This window comes from Podospora pseudoanserina (genome assembly GCF_035222485.1).
Source record: "Podospora pseudoanserina strain CBS 124.78 chromosome 7 map unlocalized CBS124.78p_7.2, whole genome shotgun sequence".
In the NCBI taxonomy this organism is placed as follows: Eukaryota; Fungi; Ascomycota; class Sordariomycetes; order Sordariales; family Podosporaceae; genus Podospora; species Podospora pseudoanserina.
The window spans coordinates 1,069,143-1,083,851 of NW_026946672.1; the positions used below are offsets into that span (position 1 = coordinate 1,069,143).

The following is a 14,709-nucleotide window of genomic DNA, read 5'->3' on the forward strand; positions in this document are numbered from 1 at the left end:
CGGCCGGCTGCATCCTCCTATGGTGGTGCCAGGGCGACCGACTTCTACGTCACACAAGCAGGAAGCCACAATGATTGTCAGGTCATGAGACAGCTCCACGGTAGAGTTTAACAGCATTCTTTTCCCGGCAAATATCCAAAATGTTGCACCGTTCACGGTTTTGTAAATTCCCATGTATCAAAACAAACCCCCAACGCCAAACCAAAACACGCCATCCCAACCTCCTAAAAAGCCGTCAACCCCCTCAAAATAGGATACTCCCTCCCATCAATCACCTCCGTATCCATCACCCACTCATCCCCCTCCCCCTCTTCCTCCACATCCACCTGCTCCCCATTCTCCAAATACTCCCCCCTCTTCCACCTCGGGTTACAATTCCCCGGCATAAACTTGGCCGCATCCATCTTCAACGTCATCTTCACCTCGGGACAATAATCCCAAATATGCTTCCTCAACTCCGGCGTCCCCCACACCTTGCTATGTAGATACTTCCCCCCTCCCCCAGTATGATACCCCATCGGCTCATAAAACCCATGTCGCCAGTCATCCACCCCCTCAGTATAAGGCTTCACCGGGTCCCCCGCGGTACCATTTACAGGGAACGTCCCGTTAGACGGCAGCTCCTCATCCGGCAGCAACGGCGCCGGCGCAGTCAAGGCAGGGTCAGGGTTGTTGATATCAACCTTTTCCCCCGAATGCTGCTCCCCAGAAAAGGCACTCGACACGCTGCCGTTGGCCATCATATTCCCGATCCGGTGGCCCAGCCTGTCAGAAAGCCAGACATCCTCCGGCTCGGAGCCGTCTTTTCGCGTTTGGTGTTTTAGGACTTCGACAATGGCGCTCACACGGCGAAGTGAGAGCCCGCCGTTACCACCGTACCGAGCATTCGGCGACCAGGGCGCACCCACCCAGTCGTATTCCAAGAATTCGTTTAGATTCCTTCGTGAGTTTGCGCAGAGGATGGAGTCGGTCTGGAAGACGAGCAGCCATTCGGCTGGTTGGAGGACCACTTCGTATAACCAGCGGTTGGTCAAGAATCGGGAGATCTCCTCCTGGGATCCCGTCGTCATGTTGGAGGGGATGTAAGTCAGGTCTAGCTTCCCCGCGGCGACCTGGGAGCGGATGGCGGAGGATTTGTTGATGTGGGCTACGGATTCGTACGAGCCCATGAAGCGGAAGCGCCAGTCGGGGGGAACCACGCCCATGAAGTGGAGCATGAGGGGGGCGAGGATGGGGTCGGGGCGGTTTTCGATTAGGAGGGCGACCTTGGAGGCGTTGTAGCGGCTTGCCTGGACTTGGTAGTGATGTTTTTGGTTGGTGAGGGTGATGGAGGGGAGGGTGATGAGGGAGGATTCGATGGCTAGGTGGGAGAGGTAGGTTGCGAGGGCTCTGTGATGGTGGTGGTGGTGGTGTTAGAGTAGAATTTCTGGTGGTGGTGGTGATGGTGGTGATACTGAACGGATTGCGCTGCACTTACAAGAAAACAAACACTCCTCCCATCAATCGCATCCGCCTGCTCGTCCTCCCCCACAGCGCGCTCCCTAGCAGCTTCCCCTTTTGCCATGACATGACTACTTTCTCGCTGAAATTCACCTCCCCGAACGCCGTTCTCTTCTCTGCAAAGTGTTTGTTGAGATAGGATACCGCCCCGGAGGCGGACTCTCTGACGCTCCCCGCGCGAGGAGTGTGGTTGTCGAGAAATGATACCGCTTCGGCGGTGGATTCTCTAAACCTAACCATGCGCGGGCCGCCACTTGAATTTGAAGCAAAGTCGCGTACCCGCTCCAGGGTCTGCGCAAGCTTGTCCATTGTTCGCTGTTGGCGGCTCTCAAGGCACCGTAGCAGTGGAGAGGACCCTCAGTAAGCCGATCGCGCTATAGCATCTCGGCGGAAAGATGGTCGTCAGCCCGTACGTGGTGATGATGATGATGCTGCTGCGTGGTGTAGACAGATCTCTCGTCAGTCGGAGGGAGAGAAGCAGTAATGCAATGTCTGACACGCGCTATCTACTGCAGAGTATCTGATTACAAGGGGAAAAAAAAGGGGATGTGATCGCCCCCTTCGCCCCTCCCTGCGATCCTTCTGTTCAGCTGAGAGCCTGGTGAGCGGTACTTGGTTGGTACTTTTGAGGGCTCTCCCGCTTTCAGACCCAATCTGGAATGGCTGACGAGAGCCCAGGTGCAGTTGATGCAGAGCGGCGCAGCTTTGATTGCTTCGTGGTCGACGGGCTATCGATGCGCGACCAGATGTCATTTCTGGCAACCCGAGCACTCCGGTCCGATGCCAATTCGGTTCTGCTTTTGTACCACAATGCTCAGTTGGTGAGAAAAAAGCCGTCGGCGATTTCATCATTGTCATTGAGGAAAACAATCCATTAATGACTTAGCCTTTTCCAGCTAGACTTGACCCAGGAATGCGGTCTGACCTGCCAAGACTGCATTCATAAATGAAGAGGCGCTGTCCTCCCGTCATCAGTGCTGGGGATGATCTGCAGGATCCCTTATTAATGGCACCAATTCGGGCTTTCAGAGGGCTGATGGTGCAATTCCGAAAGTCGAAGTCGGGGAAGACCACCAGCAGCGTGTGAGTGGTTGGTCCCCCCCCGGAATGTACCATCAAGGTACCTGCATCCCACTTCTTGCCTCTCCCTGTCTGTCAGCCTGCATCTCGGTTCGTTTGGAATTTCTTCAATTCCCCTTCGCATCTGACACACCTCGCTGTAATGAACCAGTGAGTCCGTTGTCGGTACTGTCGTGATCATATCTCCCATCCCATCATGACCTAGGATTTCTCCACCGCCGGCCCCAGACTTCCAGCGACGACATCACATTTTCACCATGGCGACATCGCCGACATCAGGCGCGTTTCCTGGCCCATTCACCATTACGCGAACCAAGGTCTTCCTGCTGGTTTCCCTGGCATTGACGTGAGCTTATCCCAACATTCAAATTGCCAAACCTGAGCAACCTGCTAATCCGGTCCATTTAGCTGGTGGTTTGCCTCCCTGTTTCCGCACTACAAGCCAGTGATTCAGGAGACGTTCAAGGCGAGATTAAACGATGCGCTCCTGAAGCTACCATCCATCCAAGTCGACTGGGACACGTCGGTGGAGGTTTCTGAGGCATACAATGCGTCCAAAGTCGCCATCATAATCGAGCCAAGGCCACTGCCGCATCTTGTACCGCACATCTTGTACATGATGAACGTGGTGCCCCCTGAATGGCGCTTTGTCTTCATAGGCTCAAAAGGTAGTGTAACAGGCATGGAGGAGTCGGCGGCCGTCAAACACCGCCAAATCATCGGGAAGCTGGACTTGATGGTGCTGCCGGAGCCTTGGGAGATTGACTCCAAGGAGAAAGTGTTTCGAACACTGACGGATATCCGATTTTACGACGAGTTCTTGCCGGGCGTCGAATATTTGTTAAAATACGAGGCCGACAGCATCTTGTGCGCCAATTCCGAGGACAGCTTGAACGACTGGCTGGATTGGGACTTTGTTGGCGCACCGAGGAGGGCAGATGATCATTTTGCGGGCAATGGCGGTCTGTCACTTCGACGTGTGTCAACCATCAAGAGGGTGCTCAGCTTCCAAGCCAGATTGAACGACAGCGACCCCGAGGACGAGTGGTTTGGAAAGCGCGTCTATGTCTTGCCGGGCGCCAAGGTTGCGTCGGGTGTTGAAGAGGCTCTGGCGGTAGAAGACGTCTACCGCGAGGGAGCCATGGGCTACCATGTTCGTGATGGTGGCAACAACATTGCTGATGCTGTCTGGAAGCAGCCTGAGCAAAGGAAGAAGATATTTCAATATTGCCCAGAGTTGACCATGATCATGGAGATGAAGCTCGAGAGGCAGCGGTGTCCAGGGGATAAGGGGACGGGTCGCGAATGAGGTGTTCGTTCCATGAGCTTGGTAGGACTGGCAACGTTGGAAATGGAACACGGGGTGGGAAGGTAAAAAGGCAGGATGCATTGGCACGTTACCATGGCGTTGTGGCAATATAATTTCGTAAAGGTAGTCTTGGTCAGCAACGGCGTTCTGGTAGTAGCGGAATTGGTCACTTTTGACATTATTCCACTCGCCTGTTCCCATGATGTATGGGATGGCGACAGGAATTTAAGCTTTTTATCGGTCGATTTCGAGACTAAGAGGGGCACGATGCGCCATCCCATCCACACAATCCCTTCGACACATTTCTTACACTCCTCCGAACCCGCCCAGTTGACTTTACAAGTTCAACCAATCCATGCCACCTAATTCATACCTTTTGCATTTCCAACATTTAGAGAAGCAACCTTGACGTCCAACCTGCAATCCTCACCCGCCGCGCGTTCCGATTCTCCACGGCCGTCGTAGACCCGACTTCAGCCAAAATACCCTATGGAGATTGTCGTCCACTTCAGGCGTCCATTCTCCAAATTTATAGCATTCTGCCGCGTCAGCTCTCGGTACGATTCAACAAGCTTTGTCCAAGAAAGACCAAGAAACCAGATCTGCCGGAAAGCAACCATTGCCCGTGAGGCTGATCGCTACCACCTGGGCCGATATCCATCTGGTAGCTTCAGGGCATCCGGGAATACTTCCGGTGCTCCCACAACTCTTGCTCGCTTTCGATGGACGTTCTATCAGGTTCAAACTCAGATTATGAGCTGTGTCGGAATTCTTTGTGTCTGATCAAAGACATGTCATGCAATGACATGTCTTGTTTCTGACTTTTATTTGCTAACTCCTTTCCAGCATTTGCCACTCACTTATCCCCCAGTGGCAGTCTCGTGGTCTATTCCAGAAGACCCTTGAGGTGGCCTCGTTTACCACCCGGGCCGGAGACGATCATACCTTCTACACAGTTCCCGGCTACATCATGAAAAGTTCTCATGGCTTCTTAATTCCCGCGCTCCGCAAATAGGAATGATACGCACATCCTGACGAATACCACCCGTGTGGTATCATGGCGCTCACAAGGTGTGCCCAGCTTGGTGGCATTTATCGTTTTCAAAGACCACCTTTTCTAATGGCCTTACATCAATATTTTTATTTCATATTCGCTTGTCACCCTACCGCATGTGCCTGCAAGGTCCAGTGCCACCACGGGAACAGCAGCCTGTCCTAGATGGCTTCCTCGCCCTTTCTGGCCCCTATTCTTAAAAACTAGGCCTCGACTGTCTAGTTTGTCCCTCATACAACAAGTGTCATGTTGTCAATCTCTATATAAGCTCCATGACCTCTCGTGTTTTCTCTTGCGGGTTTCCTTGTCTATATAGGTAGATCAAAAGCTCTCGCCAGCCATGAAGCTTTCTGTTACCATCCTTGCCGCCTACCTGGGTTTGGCAGTAGCCCACAGCGATCATGAAGGCCAACATATTCCCAAGATTTTGGGTGGGAGAAAGTTCCTCTCTGAGATGGAAGCTCGCCGTAGGTGGTCCCAGGGTGTCCAACAGCCCAATGTGATCAAAAGGCACCCACCATCCCCCAAGTCTCAGCATCACGCCGACAAACGACAAGAAAACACCAGCGGCAAATGTGGCGCCAGTGGTGGAAGCTGCGCGGCAGGTTACTGTTGCTCGGCCGAAGGGTATGTCATTTGTCTGTTCACAAAAGCCAAAACATACTGACATGGATATCAGATGGTGTGGAAGAGGCATTGACTATTGCTCTGCCCCTGATTGCCAGCTGAACTACGGCCCTGGTTGCGACGGGGTAAAATATCACCATGTCATGAAGAAGGAATATTGTCGAGACTAACACGCCACAGAACAAAAAGCCAAGTGGCCCGGATACCTCCGGAGTTGCTCGCCCAAAGCTTGGAAGCGTCTTGTATGGCGGAGCTGGTATTTACGACTGCGTCACATCGGGAGATATTGCCCTAACATTTGATGACGGGCCATACCTCTATACAAACGATCTGTTAGATAAGTTGAGGGTACGTGCCTGTTTTTGGATTCAGGATATGCCTCTGACGTTTGAACAGAGCTATGGAGCCAAAGCAACATTCTTCCTCACCGGAACGAATATCGGTAAAGGCATGATCAACGATCCTGCCACGCCGTATCCCGCCATAATCAAGGTAAATATGCCTTCAGCGTTCGAGTTCTTGTAGTCACTCACACATGAACAGAGGATGCATGCCGAGGGCCACCAAATTGCCAGCCACACTTGGTCTCACCAGAACGCAAGTCAAATGACCAACACCCAGTTCACCAACCAGATGGTGTGGAATGAGATTGCGCTCAACTCGATTCTTGGATTCTTCCCTACTTACATGAGGTGAGCTCCCATGCTGACATCCCAACCGCCCGAGACTTACCAGATACTTCAGACCGCCGTATTCCATCTGCCAACGGGAATGTCAAAACATCCTCTCCACCCTCGGCTATCACACCATCTACTTCAACCTCGACACGGCCGGCTACCTAAACGACAGCCCCCGCGCAATCCAGACGAGCAAGAACATCTGGGATGACGCCATCGAAGGCTCCGACCCAGAAACAGACAGCTTCCTCCAGATTGAGCACGACATCCACCAGCAAATCGTCTACAACCTCACCGACTACATCCTCACCTCTCTGTTCTCCAACGGTTACCGAGCCGTCACGGTAGGTGAATGCCTAGGCGATCCGCCATCAAACTGGTACCGTGCTGGTCCGGCCTCGTCGTCACCCTCATCATCACCGTCATCGGCAGCTGTGCCCACCAGAACAACAATCTCTGTTGCCCCGACAAGAACGGGCGCAAGCACAGATGGTACCTGCGGCAACGGCATCACATGCGCGGGGACCAGATGGGGAGCCTGCTGTTCCGCCTTTGGGTTCTGCGGGGTGGGCGAGGAGTACTGCCAGTTGGGCAACGGGTGCCAGGCAGCGTGGGGGAGGTGCGATGGTGATGCTCCTGCTGTGAGCAGCAGTTCTTCTCGGACGAGTATCAGTACCCGGTATGTCATCAGCAGCACCAGCACAGCAACCAGCACACGCACGAGCATCAGTACCCGGTCTGTTATCACGAGCACGGCGAGGAGTACGAGTACTACCACGAGCTCTCGTAGTAGTGTCAGTACGCGGTATGTGATTAGCAGCACGAGCACGAGCACCAGGAGGAGCACGAGCACGAGTACATCAAGAAGCACGTCAACATCTGCCACGAGAACCAGAACCACTTGTGAGTTTTCCACCCATCTTGATCATGTTTCCGGTTGCTAACTGTGAAACAGCAACTACAACATCCACCAGACCAACCTCCACCCCCGGCCTCGCCATCAGTGAAGATGGTCTCTGTGGTCCAGAGAACCAACAGACGTGCGAGGGGAGCGAGTTTGGGACCTGCTGCGGGCCGTCGGGGAGGTGCAGCTCGAGTAGTATTGCTTGTTTGGCGATTTTGGGGTGTCAGGAGAGGTATGGGAGGTGTGTTTAACTTTCAGGTTTGCTTTTTCTTTCTCCAAAGTGTATAGTTGTCGGAAGTGGGTAGTTGCACATGGACATTATATAATTTCTGCTGGTATAAGGCGATGTACTATCCAAGTGTGAGTGGAATAGGGAATTGGAAAATGGTGTGGTTCGGTGTGTGTAAAAGTAGGTAAGGTAGATGGTTGGTTGCCTGCTCTTGTGGAGGATTCGGTGAGATGACTGGATGCCAACAAGGAAGAGAGATGAGGTTGCTGCCTGCGAGAACACGTGTTGTGGAACTGGGTACAATGGAGAAAAAAGGATGTTGATGGGACGATGTGACCCGATGGGGGATGCTGTGTTACGGCTTGCGGGGTGATGCACATCATGCTGCTAGCCGGGAGGGGGATTACACGATAGGGCGTGGGGGGAAATGAAACTCGGATGCCTTATTCCGGATTCTCGGTGACGTGTTGCATTGGTTCGTTGAGCATGTCTGGGTCGGAGAGAAAGCACCCTCACGAGAATTTAGTTGAGACAGCAACAGTAGGTTAAACACAGTAATATTGTAGACCGTACACCTCGAAAGACAATCGTCAGGCCTTTAAATATAGTCAAAAGAGCCTACTAACTTACTTTTAAGGCACGGTTAACTCCCATATAACATAGATTGATTCCTTTTTTTGTTGTGCCAATTTGTTTTTTGTGGGTAGGTGAAAAGAAGTCATGAAGAGGTCGTCAGTTCACTACAAGTCAGAGTCGAACTGAGTGGACGTCAAGATCAGGGGCACATCTTCCTTATCAACGAAACAACTCCCCCCAAAAACCACATGTCACCTCACCTACCACCAGTGGTGGCAAAAATGCGAGCAATATGGAAAGCAGCAGCATGGGACATTTTCAACATGTATTTTACTGACGAGGTAATATTAAAGATGAAAATGATGACAGTTGTGTGTCTGTGTAACGACAATAGTCAAAAGTTCAGAACCCCCCCGACGATGAGAATGCATTTGATGAGAAGATTTACTTGACGATGAGAATGTACTTGAAGAGGAGCATATACTTGATGACGGGATGGAGGTATGTGATGGGGTATGATGACGGTAAAGGCATACAGCAATAGAGACATACGACGATGGAGACACACCACAATAAAGGCACTTAAAAAGACATCATCAGAAAATAAAAATAAAAAAAGAATGTGAGAAATTCCCATGCAGCCATCCTTCCTCCCCCATACAGGGTAGCCAGTGGGTCGAGAACGACACGGAGGTCAACAGAGGGACTTTGCTCCCCGAGATCTTCAACGATCCCGTTGGATATGTTCAAGATCCTGCTCTCTAAAGGAGAGACAGCTGCAAACCCTGCGACTCGAACGCAGGACCGCTGCCTTTGGGGCAGACATGCTAACCGTTACACCAATCGGGAGTGTTTTCTTTGTTGATGAGAGAGTAGTTGGAAAGTCGCTCGATAAGGCAGCAGGCAGGCAGATATCGGATGGTATATAAGGAAAGAGCAGTATGAAAAGAGCAGCATAGGGAACAGTAGCATAAAAAGGAGAAGCCTGAAAAAAGCAGTATGGGGAAAAGTAGTATGGGGAAGTGCTATATAGGGAACAGAAGCATGAAAAAGAAGCATGGAAAAGAGAAGGATGAAAAAAATAAGCATGGGGAAATATAACACAGGGGAATACACCTTGCCATATAGCATCTTCAACATACATATTGCTAAGGAGGTAAGGGTGAAGACCTGGGACAAAAGGATAATGGCCGTCTATGTGATAGATAAAAAAAGTCAAAAAATGAGAACCCCCAAGCAGCTACCTCACTGCACCCCCACCGTCATCTTTCTGTTTTTTTCTTTCTTTGAGAGCATATTTGCGGCTTTAGCTTTTCCTCTCTTGTAGAGGAATCGGTTTCGACACGAGCGAAGTTTTTGTTGTTATACCCTCTAAGGGGACAGAGTCTGAGATGCATGCTCAGTTTTTTTTTCTAAGATAGAATGCACCTCCAGATATATACTCCGTTTTGTAAGGAGGGCAAGCCTGTATGTGATCGTGGAAGTGCAACCTTTTATAGCACTTTTGGCTAATAAGAGGGAAATAACTGCAAACCCCACGATTCGAACGTGGGGACCTAGCTAACACCCAGGACAGGGAGGTATCTCTTTTGGCCTTCCTACCTAATGCCTCGCTAAATACTTCCAATTACACCAGTTCAAGGTTTTCTTATTGTCGGAAGAAAAAGCTGGAGAGTGGGGTAATAGGAACGGCAAGAGCTGCCTAAGAGAGCAGAGATTAAGGAAAGGCAAGAGCGAGCAGGCAGTAGCAGTGCTAGAGATCTGGGAAAGAACAAAGCAGACACCAAGTTCAATCTATTGCAAAGAAATGGCAAAAAGTTGAGAACCCCTTGCAGCTACGAGGGAGCAAGTGGGCAGCAATAGAGGATCTTGAAAATACTAGAAGAGAGTGACGATAGACGGAAGCAGCATGGATGACGCGATTCCTGCTTTTATTATGTGTTGCATCTCAGCTTACTATTTTCAATGTAAACACTTCTGCCAGAGGTATTGGATATGCTGATGTGACATGTCTCTTCTCCATGAAACAGTGTCGAAAATAAGTCGAGTTAGATATCTTTTCCACGAGAAAACCAGATTTTCCACAAGAATATCAAAAAGCGAAACCCTCTAACAGCTACTTCGATGGACTCCATCTCGCCTCTGCTCAGTATCCATACACCACCCCCGGGCCGCGTCCTTTGCTCTACAACCCGGAAGGAGAGAAGACGACAACTCTTTGTGTGAGTTTGGACCCGAAGGAGGAAATAGCTGCGAACCTCACGATTCAAACGTGAGACCTGACGGATATCAAGAAAACGGAGGGTCTGTACCCTGGGTTATTGATAATTGTCACATGCTTCCAATTACACCAGTTGGGGTTTGTTCTCTGGTTGCCGGTTAAACAGGCAAGAGGATGGGATTATAACGAACCTAGAAGGCGGGGACTGAAATTGCTCGTTAGGCAAGAGAGATCGGGGGTTGAGTTTGGGAAGGAGATGGCATATGGAGAGGAAGGAACGTAGCGTCATTGCTATGTGGGCCTGTTGAGACGGAATGGGGAAAATATCAAAGGAGCAGATCAAAAACATTGCTACACAGTCCAGGAGCACGAAGATGATAAAGCAATGAAAACGCTGACTTGATAATCATTACCGGGGCAATGCTCAACCAGATAAGCAGCAGCAAACAACATGACGGGTCCCGACTCTCGTGGTAATTGTCGATGACGAACCAGACAACATTTGGAGCTGACAGGCAGCAAAAACATGCCTTCCTACATCAAAAGCACTGCACCATGCCCCATTTGCTCATCAGCTGTCAAACAGGGCGCCAGCCGGACAAATTTGGAAAGTGGCCAGTTCAAGATAGAAGAGCAAAAGTTACATGAGCACAAGATGTTGACCTACATCTTTGTCAGTGATGCCTGTAAATCATCACTTACCTCCAACATTATTATCCACCTCCCCGTTTCCCCCGGACCCAACCCCGAAGCCCACCGGTCCCCTCCGGCCGGCCTACCCCCGACTCCCATCCGGAAGACGTGTTTCACCCCGGTTCCTCAACCGGCCTCCACCAGTACCCACCTCTCACATCCCCACTTAGGGCGTTCAACGGTTTCAGAATGCGTGCTTTACATACCAGGAACCTTGGCTATCGTCAACTGCCGGCCGCTTGCCAGCCGGGGCTGGATGGATGATGCGAGACCAAAGGGCAATAGATCCGGGACCATTGAAGAAGGTGAACAGACCGCTTTTTTGTTATCGGCGACTGATCCAGATGAACTGAGGTCTAGACTTTCGTCAGATGAGGGATAGGGCGATGGAGATGGCAGAGTGGAGGGAATGTTGCTCGGTGAGAGGATGAGGGTTGCATCTGGACGACAGCACACGAGAAGGGCTGGGAGGGGGTACAACCACCGGGGGAGAGGATGTGACGACGCACAAAAATTGTGTAAGAGAGGAGACAGAGTGGGCGTTTTGGGGGATTGACTTCCCACCTTTGTCACAGCTGCCTCTACAGATCTGTATGGCCAGTCCGAACTGTCAGTGTCAGTGTCAGTGTCATCCGAAGCCAAACTCAACCCATCCTCTCCTCCTCCTCCTCCTCCTCCTCCTCCTCCTCCTCCTCGCATCTTCCTCGCTTGGATAATACCAATCCTTCCTCCCCTCCCCTTTGGACCCTGAATCCCCAAAATTCCCTCCTCTGCTGCCGTGTGATGAACCGTGTCCTTCTGCTGTTCCCACAATCCAACCGCCCACGGCGGCCCGCCACATGTGCCCCAGATTTTCCAATTCACACAGAGTTGGATCCAGGTGGATTCCCCGGAAATTGCGCTCTGGTGATCCTCAACCTGTGATTGGCTGCCGTCCTAGCGAACTGCAAACCCTGGATTCGATAGAAGGAGGGTGCGAAAGCAACATCCGCTCCTGCTGTGGAAATTGACCAGCGCGGCACAGAAGACAACTCACAATTCAGGGGTACACACCACTTCAAAGTGCAAGAAACAGCGCATTTGCTCAAAGTCAAAGCCAACGTCACAACTCTCAAAACAAATCACATTAAGGTCATGTTTCCATATCGTTATGTAGAAAAAGACAGCGCCTTCACTGTGCCCAAAGCTTGTCAAGTGAAAACAGCAAAAAAGCGCTGCCAAAAAATACAATTAGAAGATTAAATACATAGGTGTGGTATCATCATTATCGCTTGTCAATCCACCTGTTTTCCCACAAAAGAAATTTGCTTTGCTTGCTTGCTGTGATGTCCCAAAAAAAATAACAATACTCTCTCACTTAACAAATCTAAGCAAGGAGAGCAAGGACACCGGCAAAGGCGGCGAGGGCAATGCTGCCACCGACGGTGGAGGCACCGGCGGTGAAGACAGGCTGGGGAGGAGTGGTGCCGGAGGGGACGCCACCGGAGGGAACGGCGCCGGAGGGAGCAGGGACGCCGGGGACGCCGGGAGCACCGGGGCCGCCAGTGGGGCAGGGGACCTCGACGGTCTCGTAGATGACGGTGGGGATGACCGTGGTGATAGAGGTGCTGATGGTCTTGATGGAGGTGCCGGGGCACTCAGGAGCAACAGTGACGAAGGTGGGGATGGGAGCGGGCTTGGTGGGCTCCTCGTGGCCGGAGGTGGGGTAGGGAGGGTGCTCGACAGCGGTGGTGTTGGAGTAGTGGTGCGAGCTGGTGGCGATGGGGGTGGGCTCGACGTCGGTGACGGGGCAGACGGTGGTGGAGACGGCGATGGTCTCGGTGACGACGTGGGTGGCATCAGCGGGGCAGTCGGTCACGGTCTCAGCGCAGTCGGTGACGGTGTAGGTCGAGGTGGCGTAGATGGTAGAGGTGGTGATGGGGAAGACGGAGCTGGTGACAACGGTGGCGCTGGCAGGGCAGTCGGTCACCTCAGCGACGCAGGAGGTGACGGTGTAGTACTCAGTAGAGTAGACGGTGGAGTGAGCCTCCTCCGCAACATCCTGGGCAATGGCAGCGCCAGCGAGGGCAACGGCAGCAACGGCGAAACGCATCTTGAAGGTTTGGGGGGGTTGGTTCGTTAAAAACGAGGATAAATGTGAGTGTTGTAGAAGGGGGTTGGTAAAGACCGACTAAAGCTATAGAGCTTAAGAGTTGTTGTTAAAGAATGGACGACCGAAGTCAAAGAGCTGGAGACAATTGGCTGTGTGAGCTGAGGAAGGAAAGAGAAAAGAAACAGAAGTTCGGCGGACGGCGGTCATTGTTAAATATCCATCCCCCGGGCACCTCGACTTGCGGTGCACAACATGCGGGAAATTACCGTCAGCGCCGGCTGCCCAATTCGGTGGACGCTAATCCAGGGGCTCGGTGGAGGGAACATTGAAGGCAACATCAGCATCCCCGCCGTGGCTGCGGATCCCAGTGGTCCCCTGAAGATGCCCCCTGAGATGCACTGCAGCGACCGACCTTCTCCTTTGCGGAAAGAGACCCGCCGAGTAACAAGCCAGCTACCCCTATCCAGACAGCACCGAGACAGGGGTCTGCTGTGCTCTCGAAATCCGGGTTGGCCAACGCTGGTCAACGCGAGGCGCTTACAATGTCTTGTGGTCTGCTCATGAATTTGACCAGTGCAACCCTTCTGATTTGGCTAACCGGCGCCTCTCTTCCGCCGGGTTTTCCAATTTCGTCTCTGGCCAGTTCACCGCAAGAGATTCCCCGTTTGCTGCACTCCCTTTAGCAGACCCGGTCATGATCTGATAGTGGATGGGACCGGATACAAAACAAGCGGTCGAGGCGGTGGAGGAAAAGGTGGAGAAGCCGGCCTCTCTCCGCATTTTCTGGACCTGGGTGCCCGTTGCCCATGTGCGCCCGTGCTGTAACGGTCGGCCAGAAAACTGCCGCCAACAACGACGCGTGCGGTGAGCCGTGACGGGAGCACACCCACTGCGCTACTGTGCGTTGCGGGGCGCGTATTTGCTTGCTAGATTGCCAGGTGTTCCTCGACGTGGTTTGTTTTGTGTGCTGGCAATGCTCAATGCTCCCTCCATCTCGTGGCATTGAAACAACACATGGCCTGGCCAAGTGCTTGCAGGAGGGCCTTAGACCTCGAAAATGCTCGATCATGAATTTTCGATGAGTGGCAGCTGACAGCGGCCAGCACAGACGCGGCACTGTCTGAAAGGCAGTGTATGTAGACTGCTTGAATATAACCAGACGCTAATGCAGGTACCATGAGATGCGCGCTTTTGATTCGATGTCTCTTTTCAACACCAATCCCAGGACCCTGCCAAAACAGAAGCGAGATCACAATTTCTGAGCCAACGCCCACCGCCAGAAATTGTGATGAACGCCACAGCCAGGAAAAGATCTCTTTTCCTCTTGGGTCGCACTGCTCTCCGCGCCTGTTTCTTGCCGAGAAGGCTTAAACTCGTGGAACGATCTCTTGGAAGCCGGGAATTTCATGCATCGTCCTTGTGTCCGGAGTTGAGTCCATCGCCTTGTCGTCGTCCGTTGTCGTGGCTGTTCAATGGATCAGCAGTTTCAAGATGCTGCAGAAGGAAGATCTTGTGGTGATATTTCCACATCGATCCGGAGTCGGAGAGTCAGAAGAAGAGTCGGAAGAAGGAGGATGACGTAAGGTTCTCAGTCATCAGAGGAAGGTTTGACAAGATCACCGTTCGTGCCTTGCTTTTCGTACCCGTTCAGCCGTTCCTGCCGTTTACGCCGTTGCCAGATGCAACTTTGTGTTTTCGATATCTCTGGGCACGCACTGGACTAACAAGCTATTAACAGTCTCGGCCC

General features: G+C 52.1%; 4 protein-coding genes and 1 non-coding gene across 5 annotated transcripts; 3 read left to right on the plus strand and 2 right to left on the minus strand.

Annotated features, from left to right (window-relative positions):
* Nucleotides 1-224: 224 nt before the first annotated feature.
* Nucleotides 225-4,113, minus strand: QC764_701990 (uncharacterized protein; the record flags this gene model as incomplete). The annotated part of the gene is made up of 2 exons (XM_062949862.1): nt 1,478-4,113; nt 225-1,389 (listed from the first exon to the last, which is right to left on the minus strand). Exons 1-2 carry the CDS (start codon nt 1,807-1,809, stop codon nt 225-227), a joined length of 1,497 nt encoding a protein of 498 aa, XP_062796098.1. The 5' UTR covers nt 1,810-4,113.
* Nucleotides 2,499-3,889, plus strand: QC764_701980 (uncharacterized protein; the record flags this gene model as incomplete). Its single annotated transcript, XM_062949861.1, has 2 exons — nt 2,499-2,926; nt 2,989-3,889. The coding sequence occupies exons 1-2, from the start codon at nt 2,838-2,840 to the stop codon at nt 3,887-3,889; spliced, it is 990 nt and encodes a 329-aa protein (XP_062796099.1). The 5' UTR covers nt 2,499-2,837.
* A 1,170-nt stretch (nt 4,114-5,283) lies between the features above and the next one.
* QC764_701975 (uncharacterized protein) lies at nt 5,284-8,294 on the plus strand (the record flags this gene model as incomplete). Its single annotated transcript, XM_062949860.1, has 7 exons — nt 5,284-5,570; nt 5,623-5,695; nt 5,751-5,918; nt 5,967-6,062; nt 6,114-6,262; nt 6,315-7,150; nt 7,203-8,294. The coding sequence occupies 7 exons, from the start codon at nt 5,284-5,286 to the stop codon at nt 7,400-7,402; spliced, it is 1,809 nt and encodes a 602-aa protein (XP_062796100.1). The 3' UTR covers nt 7,403-8,294.
* Nucleotides 8,295-8,732: 438 nt separating this feature from the next.
* On the plus strand, nt 8,733-8,805 carry QC764_0112810. The gene has a single exon. It is a non-coding gene; the product is annotated as a tRNA-Leu (tRNA).
* A 3,431-nt stretch (nt 8,806-12,236) lies between these two features.
* QC764_701970 (uncharacterized protein) lies at nt 12,237-14,052 on the minus strand (the record flags this gene model as incomplete). Its single annotated transcript, XM_062949859.1, has 2 exons — nt 13,504-14,052; nt 12,237-12,962 (listed from the first exon to the last, which is right to left on the minus strand). The coding sequence occupies exons 1-2, from the start codon at nt 13,522-13,524 to the stop codon at nt 12,237-12,239; spliced, it is 747 nt and encodes a 248-aa protein (XP_062796101.1). The 5' UTR covers nt 13,525-14,052.
* Nucleotides 14,053-14,709: the final 657 nt, after the last annotated feature.